This window comes from Plecotus auritus (genome assembly GCF_963455305.1).
Source record: "Plecotus auritus genome assembly, chromosome: 3".
In the NCBI taxonomy this organism is placed as follows: domain Eukaryota; kingdom Metazoa; phylum Chordata; class Mammalia; order Chiroptera; family Vespertilionidae; genus Plecotus; species Plecotus auritus.
The window spans coordinates 86,414,072-86,433,299 of NC_137772.1; the positions used below are offsets into that span (position 1 = coordinate 86,414,072).

General features: G+C 37.5%; 1 protein-coding gene across 2 annotated transcripts in view; it reads right to left on the minus strand.

Annotated features, from left to right (window-relative positions):
• Positions 1 to 577: 577 nt before the first annotated feature.
• Positions 578 to 19,228, minus strand: part of SUGT1 (SGT1 homolog, MIS12 kinetochore complex assembly cochaperone) — a 57,053-nt gene continuing 38,402 nt past the window's right edge. For both annotated transcript variants that reach the window (XM_080661360.1, XM_080661359.1), the window contains 3 exons: positions 15,420 to 15,510; positions 10,721 to 10,902; positions 578 to 1,136 (listed from right to left, as the gene is read on the minus strand). In XM_080661360.1, coding sequence (XP_080517486.1) covers positions 1,035 to 1,136; positions 10,721 to 10,902; positions 15,420 to 15,510 — 375 coding nt within the window. In that variant the 3' untranslated portion in view covers positions 578 to 1,034. The remainder of the gene's footprint in view (positions 1,137 to 10,720; positions 10,903 to 15,419; positions 15,511 to 19,228) is intronic.

Here is a 19,228-nt window from a genome sequence, read left to right on the forward strand (position 1 = left end):
CCATTTTCCTTATGAACAACCCTAAACTTCATATCAAATGACTAGAAGAGGCTAAATTCTCACTCTTTCGGAGGCTGAAATGATGGCAAATTTGCCTTCCATTCATCCTATCCTCAGCTATGAAGGCAGAGTAGTGCCTTACCACAAAACGTTACTAAATAATACTAAATAGGTACATATTAACTTACTCTCTTAGCAGCTACCTACCCTAAACCACTGAAACCAAAGTAACCACGGGATATGAAAAGGTTTTCTAATAAAGAAAAAAATAAATAAATCCTACAAAAACCAACTAAAGGAATCCTGGTAAGGCAAAAACAGCACAAAGTGAAGTTGGGCTTCCTTAAAATCACTCTGTTCTCATCTTCACAGGTTGGCTTTCAGTACAGTTAAATTTGCAGCATGTTAAACTCAGGTGTCTGTGTTTTATACAGGAATTTGGAAGATAAGGATCAAAATCCCAGTGCAATTACAAAGACTTCTCATAAAAAGAACCAAATGGGAATTCCCTGTGATAAATAATTTCTCAAAGTTCTCATTAAAAACTTAAGAAAAAGGTAAATAAGCCAAACTTCTTCACAGAAAAAAAATGTATTTACAATTCAATTCAAAAGCAATTTTAAAGCAAACAATATAACACTGAAGTTGAAAAATCTATGCTCACCCAAAGTTGCCAAGTCTGATAAATTATTAACAGAACACTGCATCAAAAATAAGGCAATAACCCAAGATACTCAATGAACAATTTCTCCATTCCCACAACTAGATAGAACTAATCTATCTAGTAGCAAATGATACCTAACTCCATCTCAGCAAGTCTAAAATCCTTAAGGATAGAGTGATAAAATATGACCTATATTCTTCATTAGACTCTTTGAACACTTGAAGGAAAATAATTTCTAAAGCACAGAGAGGTAAAGAGGTATAATCTTTGAAAAAGATACTCAGTGTTCAATATTCAAGAATGCAATATTAATAATACACAATGGGCATTAGGTGAATGTATGCAATACAGTAATAGCAAATTAATTTATTTAGTACTTTTTCCATTCCATATCATCAGGAGGATTGATTTCAACTTTTCTTTTACCTACATCAGACCAGTTGGTACTCAAAACTGTACCACCAGACTCCATCTGCAATAAGAAATAAAAATAGATTAATTCTTAGACCATATAATCAAAATATTTTTTCTAAAAATCTCTGAAGCATAGAGTCCCAAATATTAGCAATATTTGGCTCAATAAAAACTCAAGATCATATTTTGATTTAATCTTAAGCTTTCTAAAGAAGTTACCATGTTCTGTAAAATCTGAAAAGTCTAGAGTACGTAGGTAGGAGCATCATGTTCACATATAAAGCACCATGTCTCCCTTTCCTAATCAGCATAGAGTTATATGTGGAAAAACTACCTTCAGATGAAAAGAAAATGGGCTCCCATAGAAAATGATGATATACTGTAATTTCTTTTTCAAGGACAGTAAAGACCAGGCAAAATAAACTCTTTCTACAATAGTTGAACAGAACTTTAAGAGCCCTTTCTTAATGCTCTCTCTGTACCAAATATATGCAAGTATGTGCTGAAATTTATTTTTTAGATGACGGTGCACACACGGGTATACATAGTGTTTCAGTAAAGAACTGGTTATCTATTTAGCATCTACTGAATATACTACCCATTAACCCTTGCACACTCATAAATACCTTAAAATTTTTTCTGGACATCTGTTATCTTAATGCAATAAAAATTCATTTACTTGGATCACAACAAAGAATAGTATGAATTATTAAAATCTAAACATTTAAAATGGATCAGCTGTGTTACTGACAATGTGTAACGTTACATACCCTACTATTACACTGAAACCTCACTATAGCCGCTGCCCCCCACTCTCTGCCAAGCTCCCTTTACATGGGATGCTCTTTTTCATCCCAGTTCTTTATGTTTTTAGTTATGCTCCAAACACATCATGTCACCCTATCTCTGTTGCCTTCTTTGACCCTTATCAGGACTCTACACTTGCAGAATTTGTCTTCTGTATGAGCATAATTACCATAAATAAAACATGTATCACACTGCACTGTTATAACTTTAAGGGTCTGCCTTCTTATATCTGTTTCCTAACCTTGGCTCCAACTAAAGCTCCTAAAAAACAAGGAGTATATTTTACTAATACTTATATTCTAGACCTAAGCACAAGGGCCTGGCACCTGGTAGGCTTCAAATAAAATAGTGAATAAAATTGGGCAAGACTACATAATAAACTACACTTAAGAGGACGGAAGTAAGCATATTTAGTTTATAATATGATCATATTCATTGATATTTATTTCCCTTCTCTTCTTATGGATTGTAGTACAATTTAGCATTTTCCTCTAGTTATATTGTACATCAAGCATGTCAAACTCGTAGCTTGCAGGCTGCATGTGGCCCACAACAAATATTTTTGCATCCCAGCCAATATAAGGGTATGTAAGAAACATTTTAATAAGAACTTCATGACTTAATTTTTACAATATCCTGTAATACATAACTAGAGGCCCGATGCACGAAGATTCGTGCAAGAATGGGCTTTCCTTCCCCTGGCTGCCGGCACCGCCTTTGCTCCGGCCCAGAGCTGCCTTTCTGCCTTTGCTCCGCCCAGATCCGCCTTTCCACCTTCCCACGCTGCCCAGAGGCCCAGAGCAGCGTGGAATGCCTGTGTTGTCGCCATGGTGATGACGCAAGCATCCCACCCGCTCTGCACCTGTGTATGCAAATTAACCCGCCATCTTTATTGGGTTAATTTGCATACTCACTCCTGATTGGCTGGTGGGCATCACAAAGGTTCGGTCAATTTGCATCTTTCTCTTTTATTAGTGTAGATTATTAAAAACCAACTACAACGTTCACTAATGACTGATTACTATAATCGTGTTGCATTCATTTCCCTTACGCGCCTTACGCTCAGGCACATCATTTCTCTCCACTAATACTAGCAGCGAATATTTTATTAGCCGACTGCCACACCATTAGTATTGGACTGACTTGTTTGGTGTGGGCAACAGGAAATATTTCACTTTTGGAGAACAAAAAAAATAGGTTTATTTGCGTTACGCTTATTAATTTGTGCAGTTATCCAGTGTCTGGTAAGTTAGTGTTCAAGAAAAAATATTTTTATTAAAATGTTCTATCATTTTATGTTAATGATTACTCATTTATTTTAGCCCTTTGTATTCAGCATGTCTCTATCGAAATAAACCTATGTTTCTATGAAAATTGAAGTAGTTGGGGTTTTTTTGCAGCCCACATAAACTTAAACCTTGCTTATTTGGCCCGTGTTACTTTGAGTTTGATATGCTTGTACATGATGGTCTTTTTGTCCCAACTAGGCTGGAAGGTCATACATGATAGACGCTTATTTTGTTTCTTTTGTATTCCCACACGGAAAGAAGCAACCCTAAGTATGTTTCAGGTCAATGCTGCCAAACAGATGGCCTGTTTAATGGGTGTACATGGTTCAACTATAATTAGCAAAGTTTCTGTATGAAAATGGGTATAGCTCCTGTAATCTATTTTAGAAATTTCACACACTGCTACTTTGTCTGGCATGCTCTTGAAAGTCAATACTGAGACTGACTTGTCCTTCTTGGAGAAATGGAGTAAATGTGCTCTTTCCTATTGTTCCCATTAAGTACAACTAAGAACCTGAGAGAGAGAGAGAGAGAGAGAGAGAGAGAGAGAGAGAGAGAGAAGGAGAGAGGGAGAGAGAGAGAAACATAAGACTCTAACAGGTAAAAAGAAGACAACAGATCAACTAGAAATCAGAGACCTTGGGACCCAAGGAATAACATGTGGTGAGCTTCCTGGGTTTCCTTTCTGCTTCATATATCCTAGAGTTGAAGCTAAAGAAACTGGAAATGTCAAAGGGTGAGAACAACAACAAAAAGTCCCAACAAGCCTGATCTCTGTAGCCAAAAGATGAAGAAAAACAGAAAGACAGCCTAGGAAGAGTAGACAATCATCGCTCTACTCCAGCTAAACACCACTAAAAAAACTGTGGCCCCATCCCACCCCAGGCCAATAAAGGCTGAGTAGGGAGCCTAGACTTCCACTCTAGGCTGTCATGAACCCAGCTCCTCTGCTGCCTGCAGTGTCAATGGAAACACCTGGGGAGCTGGAACTCCTACTCCCAGCAGTGACAAGGAGATGCCAAGTGTTTAAGGAGACCAAGTGAGGTACCTGAATATCTATTTCCACTTGGTAGTAATGAGGCAGTGCCTTCACTTCCCCTGCCAGACTGGTTGTGAGATAAACCCAACTAAAACTGAGGGTTTAAACAAGATCCAGAGTCCCACATCTTAACATGAAAATGTCCAGAGTTCAACTGAAAACCTCTTGACACTGGTGAAAAACACTGACAAAGTACAGATGTTAGATTATATTTAGAAAAAGAGAAAACAACAGATATTAACTTTGAGATAAAAGAGATGTTAAAATCATCTGAAAAATATTTTAAAGTAGTCATGGTAAAAAATGCTTCAACAAGGAATTATGAACTTGCTTGAAAATAAATGAAAAGGTAGAAAGCCTCAACAAAGAAACAGAAGATATAAAGAAGAACTAAATGGAAAGTTTTAGAACTGAAAAATACAATTGAAATTCAATAAATGGTGTTGGGAAAATTGGGCAGATACATGCAAAAAAATGAAAGTAGACCACCAATTTACACCATAAACTCAAAATGGATAAAGGACTTAAAAGTAAGATGGGAAACCATAAAAATCTTAGAGGAATCCAGAGGCAGCAAAATCTCAGACATATGCCAAAGCAGTATCTTCACTGATAAGATCCTAGGGCAATGGAAACTAAAGAGAAAATAAACAAATGCGACTACATCAAAATAAAAAGCTTCTGCACAGCAAAAGAAACCATCAACAAAACAACAAGAAAGCCCACTGCATGGGAAGATATTTGCCAATGTTATCTCCAATAAGGGTTTAATCTTCAACATTTACAGGGAACTCATACAACTTAACAAAAGAAAGATAAACAACCCAATCAAAAAATGGGCAATGGACCTAAATAGATACTTTTCGAAAGAGGACATAAGGAAGGCCAAGAGACATATGAAAACATGCTCAAAGTCACTAATCATCTGAGAGATGCAAATCAAAACGACAATGAGGTACCATCTCACACCTGTCAGAATGGCTGTAATCAACAAATCAACAAATCAACAAATAAAAAGTGCTGGTGAGGATGCAGAGAAAAAGGAACCCTCGTGCACTGCTGGAGGGAATGCAGACTGGTACACCCACTGTGGAGAACAGTATGGAGTTTCCTCAAAAAACTAAAAATGGAACTCCCATTTGACCCAGTAATCGCACTTATAGGAATATATCCCAAGAAATCAGAAACACCAATCAGAAAGGATATATGCACCCCTATGTTCATAGCAGCACAATTTACAATAGCTAAGATTTGGAAACAGCCTAAATGCCCATTAGCAGACGAGTGGATTAAAAAACTGTGGTACATCTATACAATGGCATACTATGCTGCTGTAAAAAAGAAATAACTCTTACCATTTGCAACAGCATGGCTGGACCTGGAGAGCATTATGCTAAGTGAAATAAGTCAGTCAGAGTAAGATAAATATCAGATGATCGTGGAATATAATGAACAACATAAACGGATGAATAAAAATAGATCCAGAGACAGAGAAGCATCGATCAGATGCTCAAACCTCAGAGGGAAGGTAGGGGAAGGTGGGCGTAAGGGGAAGGGATCAACCAAAGGACTTGTATGCATGCATGTAAGCATAACCAATGGACGCAAGACTCTGGGCATGGGGAAGTGAGGGCATATGCTGGGGGGTAGGGGAGGCCAGGGGAAGGTCAATGGGGAAAAAAAAGGAGACATATGTACTACTATTTGTAATACTTTAAACAATAAAATAAAATTTAAAAAAAAAAGACAGAAAATCAGCAATAATATAGAGGAATTCAACAAAAATATCAACCAAAAGAAGCTAATTGATATTTATAGAACACTACATTCAATAACAACAGAATACATTCTTTTCAAGTGGAAGTTTAGTTAAGATAGACCAAATCCTGGGCAATAAAACAAACATCAACAAATTTAAAAGTATGTAATTCATATAGCACACATTCTCAAACCACAATGAAATAATTAGAAATCAGTAACAGAAAGACAACAGAAAAATCTCTAATCACCTGGAAACTAAACAACATACCTCTAAACAATCCATGAGACAAAGAAGTCTCAACTGAAATCAAAATACATACTGAACTGAATAAAAATGAAAATACAACTATCAAAAATTGTGGGAGTCAGCTAAAACCCTAAGTAATCCTATATAATAAAAGGCTAATATGCAAATTGTCCCCTTGACCAGGAGTTTCACTGGAGTTCAACCAGGGGGCAGGGCCAGCTGGCCAACCGCCCACGGCCCCTCCCCCCATAGGAGTCCCCTACCCAGATCAGGGGCGGGGTTGGCCAGCCAACCTCCTGCATCCTCTCCCCCGCCCCCGCCGCCCCCGGCCTGATCAGCCCCGATCAGGGTGTGCTGGCTGGACCCCACCCGTGTGCGAATTTGTGCACCAGGCCTCTAGAGTTTATTATATAAACCCACACAACAAACAGAAAAGAGAAAAAAAGAGTCAAACCAACAATATAAGCTCACATATGAAGAACCCAGGAAAGCCCTAACCAGTTTGGCTCAGTGGATAGAGCATCAGCCTGCAGACTGAAGAGTCCCCAGGTTTGATTCCGGTCAAGGGCATGTACCTTGGTTGCAGGCACATCCCCAGTAGGGGGTGTGCAGGAGGCAGCTGATCGATGTTTCTCACTCATCGATGTTTCTAACTTTTATCTCTCTCCCTTCCTCTCTGTAAAAAATCATTAAAAAAAAAAAAAAAGAACCCAGGAAAAAAGGGGTGGGGGGCAAAATAAACCCAAAGCAAGCAGAAGGAAGAAAATAACAAAGAACAGAAATTAATAAAATTTAGAAAAAAAATAGCAAAAAAGTTTTTAAACATCAACAAAGAGCTGATTCTTTGGGAAAAAAAATCAACAAAGTTGACAAACCTCTAGCAAGACTGATAGAGAGAGAGAGAGAGAGAGGAAGGAGACACACAAATTACCATTGTAGGAATGAAATAGAATATCACCAGAGATCCTGCAGACATCAAAAGGGTTACAAGGGAATACTACCAACACTATAAACTTAAACAAAATAGACCAATTCCTCAAAAACACACAAACTTCCACAAGTCACTCAATATGAAACAGATAATTTGAATAGTCCTATATGCCATAATTTTTAAAAATATATGTTTTTATTGATTTCAGAGAAAGGAAGGGAGAGGGAGAGAGGGATGAAACATCCATGATGAGAGAGAATCATTGATTGGCTGCCTCCTGCATGCCCCCTACTGGGGATTGAGCCTGCAACCGGGGCATGTGACCTGGCAGAGAAAAGAGCCGTGACCTCCTGGTTCATGGGTCAATGCACAATCACTGAACCACACTGGCTGGGCTAAAATAATAATTTTAAAACCCCTCAAAAGAAATGAACAGGCTCAGATGATATCACTGGTTTAAAGATATTTAAAGAATAATGAAACCCAATTATACCCAAGCTCTTCCAAAAAAAAAGTAGAAGATGAAGCACTTCCCAATCCTCTTATAATGTTAGTATTACCCTGACACCAAAACCTGACAAAGTACAAAAAAAAAAAAAAAAAAAATACTACAGACCAATTCCCTCATGAATATAGACACAAAAATCCTTAACAAAGTATTTGAAAATAGAATTGAGCAATATATAACAAGAATAATTATACACTATGACAAAGTGCGATTTATTCTAGGGCTGCAAGGCTGGTTCAACAATAGAAATCAATCTTATTAATCATATAAAGCTAAAAAATCACATTATTATATTGATCAATGCAGAAGAAAGCATTCAACAAGTCAACAGCCATTCATGATATCAAAGCTCAGTAAAAAATAGGATTAGAGCAGAACCTCAACTTGGTTGAGCATCTACAAAATATGCACAACATACTTAATAGTGAAAGACTGAAGATGGGGATGTCCACTCTTATTCAACACAGTGTTAAAAGTTCCAGCCAGTGCAATATATCAAGAAAAGAAGATAAAAGGAAAAAAATAAAACAGTCCATGTTTGAAAACAATGATATAGAAAGCAGAAGGAATCTATTCTTCTTAGATCAAAAGAAATCTACGAAAAAATCTCCTAAAACTACTAAGTTCAACAAATTCACAGAATATATGGCAAACATTTTTAAAAAGCACAACTGTATTTCTAGATATAAACAACAAACCAATATCAAATGTAATATTATTTATAATCACTCAAAAAAAAAAAAGAATTACTTAGGCACATCTACCAAAACATGTACAGGACTTATATGCTGAAAACTGCATAATGCTGATGAAAGGAATCACAGAAAAACTAAATAAGTGGGTTGGAAAATTCAACACAGTAAAGATGTCAATCTCTCCAAATTGATATACAGTTTAATGCAATTCCTAAAAGGATTTTTTGTACATATAGACAAAATATTCTAAAATGTATATGGAAAGGCAAAGGAACTACAATAAAACAATTTAAAAATGAAGAATAAAGTAGGAGGAATAAATCTGCCCAATTTCAAGACTTATATAGTTATAGTAATCAAGACTGTGTGGTATTAACAAAGGGAGAGACATGTAGATCAATGGAACTCGGAAATAGACTCACGCAAAATGCTCAACTGATTTTTGAGGAAGGTGAAAAGAAATTTAATGGAGGAAAGACAATCTTTTCAACAAGTAGAGTAATAGAATATAAACAGGTTAAAACAAACAAAAACCCTTAACCACTGTCTCACACTTTAAGTCAAAATGGATCATGGACTTAAATGTAATACATAAAACTACAAAACTTTTATTTTTAAAAAATGTGGGGAAAATATCTTTGAGATCCAAGACTAAGTTTTAGATTTGACATTAAAGCATGATCCACAGAGGAAAAAATTGACAAATTAAACTTCATCAAATGAAATATTTTGGCTTTGAAAAAAACATTAAAAAAGTGACCCAGCCAGCTTGACTCAGTGGTTGAGCATCAACCTATGAAGCAGGAGGTCACGGTTTAATTCCCAGTCAAGGCACATGACCCGGATGCCTGCTAGATCTCCAGTGTGGGGCATGCAGGAGGAGGCCAATCAATGACCCTCTTATCACTGATGTTTCTATCTCTCTCTCCCTCTCCCTTCCTCCCTGAAATCAATTAAAAAAAATAGGTATTTTTAAAAATGAGAAGACAAGCTACAGGCTGTGAGAAATATCTGCAAACTACATATCTGACAAAGACTTGCCAGATTAGTGGTTATCAGGGGTTCAGAAGGGGTAGGAGTGTGAGCAAAGTGGGTATGACTATAAAATGATAAGGAGGGATCCTGTGGCAATTGGAAAGTTCTGTACTTTAACTGTCAACATCTTGGTTGTAATGTTGTACTATAGTTTTGTAAAATGTTTCAATTGAGGGAAACTAAAGGATATAAGGAATATTCCTCATTTCTTACAACTGCATGTGAATCTACAACTATCTCAAAATAAAGTTTAATTAAAACAAAAATTTTTTAAGTCAATAGTGAAAAGCACAATCATGACCAGTTACCATATAGTAACTTATGTGGAGTATCTAAACCTCAAACACACTGATTACCTAAATATTAATTAGTAAATGTTAATTTTAACATTCTACTGTAAATATAAATGCCTTAAAAGAAGAGTTACAGCCCTGGCCAAGAGACTCAGTTGGTTGGAAGCATCATCCCCTACACCAGTGGTCAGCAAACTCATTAGTCAACAGAGCGGCAAACTGCAAACCACTGCCCTACACCAAAAGACTATGGATTCCATTCCAGGGCACCTACGGGAGGCAATGGATTGATGTTTCTCTCTCACATCAATGTTTCTTTCTTCTCTCTCTTCCCCTACCCCCCTTCCCTCTCTCTCTCTAAAAAAAAAAGAAAAATCAAACATCCTCAGTGAGGTTAAAAAAAAGTGTGTTACATTTTCAATGCTACTGGTAAAAATCAAATGATTTCATCTTCAAGCAAAAAAATCTACATAATTCTACAGTGATGACTTGTTATTGAGAACTCAGAACTTGAGGCCTAATACAGACAGCATTTATGCTGCCCTGGCAAAAATCTGAATTTTCTTAATATTTTTTGAGAAATTATTAAAAAACCAATGAATAATAATATGCACTTTCACTTGCCAAACACTGTTCTGGAAGTTTCCCTTCTATATTCTTCATCTCTGATATTGAGACTCTATACATGATTCTAGAAGGTAAACAATGGAAGTTCATTCATCTATTCTGATAAATCTAACTAGAATAACTCTATCACCCACTGTAACATTGGTATTTCTTAAGCCTTTCCAGTTCTAACTCAATGATAAAAAATATCTGGTGTAAACCACTTGTTTCTTATCTCCTCCACCAGTTTCTGATTTCATCAGTAATTATTCTAAGAAATTTTAGAGCAAAAAGAAATGTTCAGACAAAGCTTACTCAAAAAGATCTCCCAACTAAAGTACATGCAATTTGGACTCAAATTTTGATCTTATTCTTTTTAAATTTCTGAAATTTACTACCACAATATATATTTTTAAAGTTTATATTCTTACAAATGATTTGTTCATGGCACGTTTCACTTCATCAGAACCATCTGAATAGATCTGCTGAAATAATTTGTTTAAAGCTGCATCTCCCTCCAACTTCTCATTCTTTTCTTCTTCCTTGATTTCTCCAACCAATTTATCCCAATTTCTTGTATAAAGAGATGATGATGGATATAGGTTCTTTACATCTACAGAGTAAAAAGAAGTGATTAATTAACATGTGTTGATTATGCCAAGAATATGTAAACTTTGTGACCATCATGTAAAGAACACCTTAGCAAATAATGGGTGATTGAATTTCACTAAACTTCATGTTTGAAATAAGTATCTTTCTGATAGACATCAATAATTAAATTTACACTTCTAAAAACTGAATCAACATAATGTAAAATACAGCAGTCTCTTTTGAACAAAGTAGTTCCATAAAATGTAAACTTTTGATAACATTATGCAAAATTAGATTAAGAACAGATTTTTCATGTCAATAATAGGGGAAACTAAGTGAAAAGTATATACAAACTTTTTTATATTTACAGAAAAGTTGCAAAGATAGTACAATTATAAAATTATTGTGTGTTTTTTAAGTTGCTTCATTCAGAAATTTCTCTTATAGACAATATTTTAATGTTAAAAATGTGACCTTTCCTAAGACACTTATATATCTTCCAGAGTAGAAATAAACTGCAAATGTAAATAATTATCCATCCTATTCGGCAGTGAGTTAATTCATCCATTCTCTCCCCACATTAAAAATATCAGAATACTTCAATAGGCGATAGTAAGAATCAGGTCCATAATATTGAAAAATACTATATGGGATGACGAGAGTTCAATGCCCACACTATGCACACATAGCAAATAACAGTATTTATAGGGCACACTGGGATAAATGGAGGCTGCTTGCAGGCAGACAGATACCAGCTCAGGGACTCAGGGCACTGTCATGGCTGCCCCAAAGACCAAAGGAATCAAGATCTTGGCACACAAATAATTTAAAAGTAACTAACCTACCCAGTAGCTATAAGAGCAGTTTTGTTCACTGTCCAATCTACACTAATAAAAGAGAAAGATGCAAACTGACCATACCTTCATGACGCCCACCAGCCAATCAGGAGTAAGTATGCAAATTAACCCAACAAAGATGGCGGGTTAATTTGCATATGCAGGCGCTGAGCAGCCGGGGACGGGACACTTGTCGCGTCGCCATGGCAACGAGGCAGATGTTCCGCACCGCCCCAGCTGCTCGGGGCCTCTGGGCAGTGTGGGAAGGCGGAAAGGCGGCTCCGGGCTGGAGCAAAGGCAGTGCCGGCAGCCAGGGGAAGAAAGGCCCATTCTTGCACGAATCTTCGTGCATCAGGCCTCTAGTAGAAATATAATGCAAGCCACATATGTGAGCCATATATATAATTTAAAAATTTCTAGTAGCCACCTTACTAGAAAGAATCAGGTGAAATGCATTTAAATAATATATTTATTTAACCTAATAAATACAAAGTAGTATCATTTCAACATAAAATAAAAACTTTATGGCATTGCCGAAACCGGTTTGGCTCAGTGGATAGAGCGTCGGCCTGCGGACTGAAAGGTCCCGGGTTCGATTCCGGTCAAGGGCATGTACCTTGGTTGCAGGCACATCCTCAGTGGGAGGTGTGCAGGAGGCAGCTGATCGATGTTTCTCTCTCATCGATGTTTCTAGCTCTCTATCCCTCTCCCTTCCTCTCTGTGAAATATCAATAAAATATATTAAAAAAAAAAAAAACTTTAAAAAAAAAACTTTATGGCATTTATTTCTTTTCCATACTAAGTCTTCAAAATTTAGTATGTATGTTACACTGAGAGCACATCTCAAATCAGGCTAGTCATATTTCTAGTGCTCAATAGGTATATGTGGCTAGCAGCTACTATATTGGACAATGCAACTACAGAGATTTAAAAAAAAATGATTCAGCCGAAACCGGTTTGGCTCAGTGGCTAGAGCGTCAGCCTGTGGACTGAAGGGTCCCAGGTTCGATTCCAGTCAAGGGCATGTACCTTAGTTGCGGGCACATCCCCAGTAGGGGGTGTGCAGGAGGCGGCTGATCGATGTTTCTCTCTCATCGATGTTTCTAACTCTCTATCCCTCTCCCTTCCTCTCTGTAAAAAATCAATAAAATATATTAAAAAAAACTGATTCAAAGATTTCCTATCAATATATTAGAACACATTAATACTAATCTAAATGTCCTTCTTTCACTACTGCCTCTCTACATCCCCTTCCTCAAAATAAATGAGAAAACAACTAATTTTTCATTCTATTTTTCCATCTTTTCTCTTCACTGGTAAATCAACTTTCTCCCTGCCTATCCTTGCCTCAAAACAAAACAAAACAAAACTACAACACACCACACAGTTTTATTCAGGGCAAGCATACTATTTTTCAAACACTACCTACCTTCCTCTACTAGTAATCTCCTCTATCTCTGTATATTATCACTAGTAGCCAAAGAAAAATTTTAACTTGCCATGAAAATTAAGGGCCTAGGAAACATGGATTTAATTAATCCTAATGCAGACTTCCCAGAAGGATGGGAACACAGGTTCGAATCTCCACTGCCCACATTGGTTAAGCAATGTGCCCTTATATGCAGTCTGCAGCTTGCAGTACACAGGAATCTGACAAGCTATTAATTCCTTACAAAAATATAACAGGACAGGAGGAATAGCATCTTTATGAATATGCAAAGCATTTAGTTTAGAAAAAGTTTGTAAAAATAAAAAAACCTTTATAGTTGATCTCAGAAAAATTTTAACACCTGTAGGAAGTAGATGAATTACTGAGAGTAACCTAACTTCCTTGCTCATCCTGTATAATAAAAGGCTAATATGCAAACAACCAAGCGTTATGATGCACACTGACCACCAGGGGGCAGACGCTCAATGCAGGAGCTGCCCTCTGGTGGTCAGTGCGCTCCCACAGGGGGAGCGCCACTCAGCCAGAAGCTGGGCTCACGGCTGGCAAGCGCAGCGGCGGTAGCAGGAGCCTCTCCCGCCTCCACGGCAGCACTAAGGATGTCCGACTGACGGCTTAGGTCCGCTCCCCCCAGGGGGAGCGGACCTAAGCCATCAGTTGGACATCTCCCAAGGGCTCCTGGATTGTGAGAGGGCGCAGGCTGGGCTGAGGGACCCCCCCGCAAGTGCACAAATTTTGTGCACCAGGCCTCTAGTTCACTATAATATCAAATTACTGCAAAGATACTCATGTCAGCAGAGACTTTTCATTGTTAGAAAATGCAGAAACAAGCAGTAAAACATAGGAGGTTAACAGAAGAACCAGACCCAGACTCTGAAGACCTGTGTTTAGTCCTAGACAAGTGGTCGGCAAACTGTGGCTCGCAAGCCACATGCAGCTCGCGAGCTGCGGTTTGCCACTCTGTTGACTAATGAGTTCGCCGACCACTGTCCAGGACAATAAAAAACACTAGGTGATCTTAAAACAAGCTGCATAACCTTTCTGAGCCTGTAAACTAGGAGAAATAATACCAGGCTGCCTACTATATAGGGCCAGTTAGAATTAAATGAGATACTACAGTTAAAGTGTTTCTTTTAAAAATGCTTTGAGCTATATATAAACTTCAGCCCCAAAATCTATGGGAGTCAGCCCTAAGAGAAGCATATAATATTTTACTATGTCTTTCAAATAAAGTGGGACACATATGCTTAAATAGCTTAAATACCAACTTGAAATTTCATTCTTAATTATCCAGCCCCAAATTTCATTCTTAAAAATTATCTGTTGGTGTCAGTTTCCTAATTTCACTAATTATTCTATAGCTTAGTTACAATATTAACATCCAGGGAGGCTAGGTGAAGGGTACATAGAAACTCTATTTCTGCAACTTGTGTGAGAATTATTTCAAAATAAAAATGTATGATCTGTTGGCTAACTCAGAGTTTTCTAAAAAGTTCCATAAGGAAATATGTTTTCTGTTATAGAAGAAAGCAGTGAAATATCTAAAAGTAACTGAAAGAGCCTAGCCGGCATGGCTCAGTGGTTGAGCGTCAACCTATGAACCAGCAGGGCACAGTTCAATTCTTTGTTAGGACACATGACCGGATTGCAATACCCAGTGTGGGCTGTACAGGAGGCAGACGATCAGTGATTCTCATCACTGATGTTTCTATCTCTCTCTCCCCCTCCCTTCCTCTCTGAAATCAATAAAACTATATTATGAATAAATAAATAAATTCATAATATTAGACAATATAGTGAAATTAATACTTTATTCAGTAAATCTCTGAAATTCCAGGAAATTAGAGTTGACAATCTCAGCATAGAAAGGAATAAATAAGAAGGGAGAGGAAAGAGGAGAAAATATATCGGTAAATTACTAATCCACTTAAAACTAAAAAAGCACAAATAGGAAAGGCCAACACACACACACATGCAAAAAAAACCCCAATTGATGTCATAAACTGCAAGGTAAACAATAAATTCAAATTTTCTCTAGGTTTTTGCTGCCATTCATTTGTACTCTTAAGAGTTTAAGAAGTCAGAACCTTTATAAGATGAGCCAATTTGTATTCATTATAGAGCAACCTTATGATACTCGATGTGTCTTATATTGGGAACATAAATAATGAAAACAAAAAAAAAAGCTCATTACTATTTAATTTCAACTATATAACACAATTTGAATTTAAAGCTCATCAAGGCCAGAAAACAAACCTGCTACGAACTGTTTTGGCTTAGGCTCTTCTCCTTCTCGCTCTAGCTTTTCCCATCTCACAGCCTCTGACTTTTTCATTTTAATTTCAATCTGCAGAAAACACCAAATAAAATCCATCATTCAATGTAAAGTAGACACAAAAAATGCAATTCTCTTAAGTCATCAAAGTTTTATAATAATTAATAGTGTCCCTGAGATAGTTTCCTAAATTATACAAGGTTAAATTTGAAGAATTTTGAAACATTTGTTTTTACTTAAAAGCCCTTAAAAACATACACACATTATAAAGTAGAATTAAGAAGAATCTTGAAATCCTTATGCTTTTCTCTTCTAAAGCAGTGTTCTCAACCAGGAGTCATACTGACCCCCAAGGGACATTTGGCAATGTAAGAGACACTGTTGGTCTTCACAACTGGGGTGAGGATAAGGAGTGCTACTGACATCTAGTGAGGAGAGAGTAGGGCAGGCTAAACCATACAAGACAAGATCCCCACAACAATTATCCAGCCCAAAAGAGAACAGTGCCAACCACCAAGAAGCCCTGTCCTAAACAAATTAGTACATTTGCATATACATTAACCTGTTTTAGAGTGGAGAAAATTCATTCCACTGTATAAAAAATAATACAATATCAACATTTTCACAATCTTTCATGCAATACTTATTAAACACCCACTATGAGCAAGGTATAGTTTTCAGGGATATGAGAGATTTTTTAAATATTCAAGACATGTTCTTGACCTTCCATGAAAGTTACTAAAGAGGCAAATAAACGTTCTAAAAGCTTAGGAGACATCACACCTATATGTGAACAGGTAAGGTTTCAGGGTACCTGTGAAGAGCTGTGAGAGGAAGGAGTATCTCCTATGGTGGACAGGGTAGGTCTCCAGAAGCAAAGGGAATAGCCTAAAACTGGAGCCATGAGGTGTGAAGGGGCATCAGGGAGTACATCAGGGAGTAGGGAGAAAACCAATTTGCCTCAAGACCAGGATTTATGTTAGAGCAGTGAAAAATATAGATGGGGGAAAAAAGTGTAAGGCAGACTATGAACAGCTCCTGAAAGCTAAACTTAAGTCACTTATTAAAATAAAATGTCAACATTATTCTAAAGGCATCTTTTACTCTCTAATCAAGGCTTGTCCCTAAAATCTACACTTACCCTAACATACACTCACATACCACTACTACCCTTTTTCCTTATTCAAATTAGTGCCCTCACCCCCATTTTTATCCTAGCAAAAATCAGCATTTATAGTGATGGTAAACAGTAATAATTATTATGCAAACAGTTTAAGAATCAAATTAGATTAAAATAACAATAATAATAGTAACAACAAGAATCTAATAAAAGAATCAAATTAGAGCCATGGAAGGTCTGGATCAGTGGTTAAAGTGTTGGCTGAGGTTGCAGGTTCGATCCCCAGCCCAGTCGGGGGGCTTATGTGGGAGGCAATCAATCCACATGTCTCTCTCGCATTGATGTTTCTTTCTCTCTCCCCCTCCCTCCCTCTTCCCCCCCCCACCACGCTCTTTAAAAACCAGTGGGAGAAAAAATATCCTCAGATGAGGAGTAACAACAACAAAAAAGAATCAAATTAGGCCCTGACCGGTTTGGCTCAGTGGATCGAGCGTTGGCCTGCGGACTGAAGGGTCCCAGGTTCGATTCTGGTCAAGGGCATGTACCTTGGTTGCGGGCACGTCCCCAGTACGGGGTGTGCAGGAGGCAGCTGATCGATGTTTCTCTCTCGTTGATGTTTCTAACTCTCTATCCCTCTCCTTTCCTCTCTGTAAAAAATCAATAAAAATATATTTAAAAAAAAAAAAAGAATCAAATTAGATTTTATATCCTAGCATTTTTTTCCTAAGAAAAAGATTACTTTTATTAATAGAAAAAACTTGCCCAGCTGGTGTGGCTCAGTGCTTGAGTTTCGACCATGAGCCAAGAGGTCACCAACTCTATTCCAGGTCAGGGCACATGCCTAGTTTGCGGGTTCAATCCCCAGTAGGGGGCAGCCAATAGATGATGTTTCTCTTTCATCAATGTTTCTCTCTATCCTTCTCTCTTCCTCTCTCTCTAAATATCAAAAAAAAAAATGTTTAAAAAAAGGCAGATTTAACAAAAAGAAAAGCCTATTCACACCTTAGTTATCTGACTCCTTTAGATGAGATGAATCATTTAAATTAGCAATTATTGGTAATCGTTCTACAACCTGCATTTAGTGTGCGAATCCTTAAAGTATGCATTTTAAAATACCTAAACAAAACATTTATCACAGGAATACACCTCAATATTTTAATCATGAAGTGATGGTATGGAAGAGAATGTGGCTTCTGCATAATCTAATTTTTTTTTTTTTTAGCAACATAGAAAGGTAACAAAAATTGTTTCATAATGAGAAAACATAAAACAAATGTCACTGGGAAAGGAATAAAAATTATAATATTCTTAATTTAACATATATGTTTAAATTATACATAAATAAAAACAATTATTTCATAAGAATCTCTAGAATTCCCTAAAATAAACTATGATTCATTTTTATAAAGTAAAATATCACCAACATTTTCTCATGCACAGTATTGAACTCTGGTTATTTTAAGTTGTCATTGCTGATATTTACCTAAAAGGGACAGAAATTGAATAGCTGGCAATGACACAGCAGTAGTACTAAAAAAGGTTATTAGTATTATCCTAAAATTTAAAATTGCCATCTTACTCCTTTAATTTTTGACTCATCTGGAAATGAAGACCTGGCAAGCAGGGTATACATAAACACTATCCTTAACTAGCCTCCACCACAGGGCACCCTATATTCAAACCTCATGTTACCATGCTAAGCACTATCTATAAAAGGTTCCTTGTTTTACCCAAAGAGCAAAACATACTAGCACTAGCATCTATTGAAAGCCACTATAACCTAATTGTGCAGTCCAAACAGGGAGGCCTTTATAAAGCCAGTCAAAGCTTGTAGTAACAACCTGATTCAACTGAGAAATGTTGACCTGAACTTGAAATTATACTTAATCCATTCACTGAAATAGCTGCACATAATAAACCATTTAAAGTAGCTTTTTTAAAAGGTAAAAGGGGGTTGGAGAAACTAATTTTCTATGAATTCTTTTTTACACCTACTTCACTTCTGATGCTTTAAAAATTAAGTTTAAGTCTTGATTTTGGCAAAAATTCTAGAATCGCTACCAATTCAATTTCAGGTATTTTTACTGCAACCATTAACAAGTCATTCTATTTTCATCTTAGTCAAAAATAATTTAAGGAGGAGTCAAGATGGCGGCCAGCAGTGAGGGAGCACGTGTACAGGGTGTGTGTGTGTGTGTGTGTGTGTGTGTGAGAATAAGGGGCAGTTACATCCTGCAGGAGACTTGGGAGTTGGCAGACTGGGCTCTACTAGACAGGGAGCCCCTGCTACTGCTGCAGGAGTTCCCAGGGCAGCCGCTCTTGCTCAGAAACCATGCCATCTTGAAGGGGAGAGCTGCTGTGACTGGAAGCCCACCCTCACCACCACCCAGACTGGCCTCAGACACCATCCCAGACCCTGTAGCCATTCCGGCCAAAGTCATGCTACCGCAGCTGCAGACCCACAGACCCGGGACTCAGGCCTCTCGGGCCGCAGGCTCCTGTGAGCCCCGGAATGCGCTCCCCTCCCACCAACCTGCAGCTTCAGGCATAGGCCACATGTGCAACTCTGGCGCTTGGGCACTCTGGTGAGGCTTGGAATGCACGACCCTTCCACCAAGCCCGTCGCTTCAGCCACAGGCCCCAAGAAACTCGATGCCTGGACACTTCAGT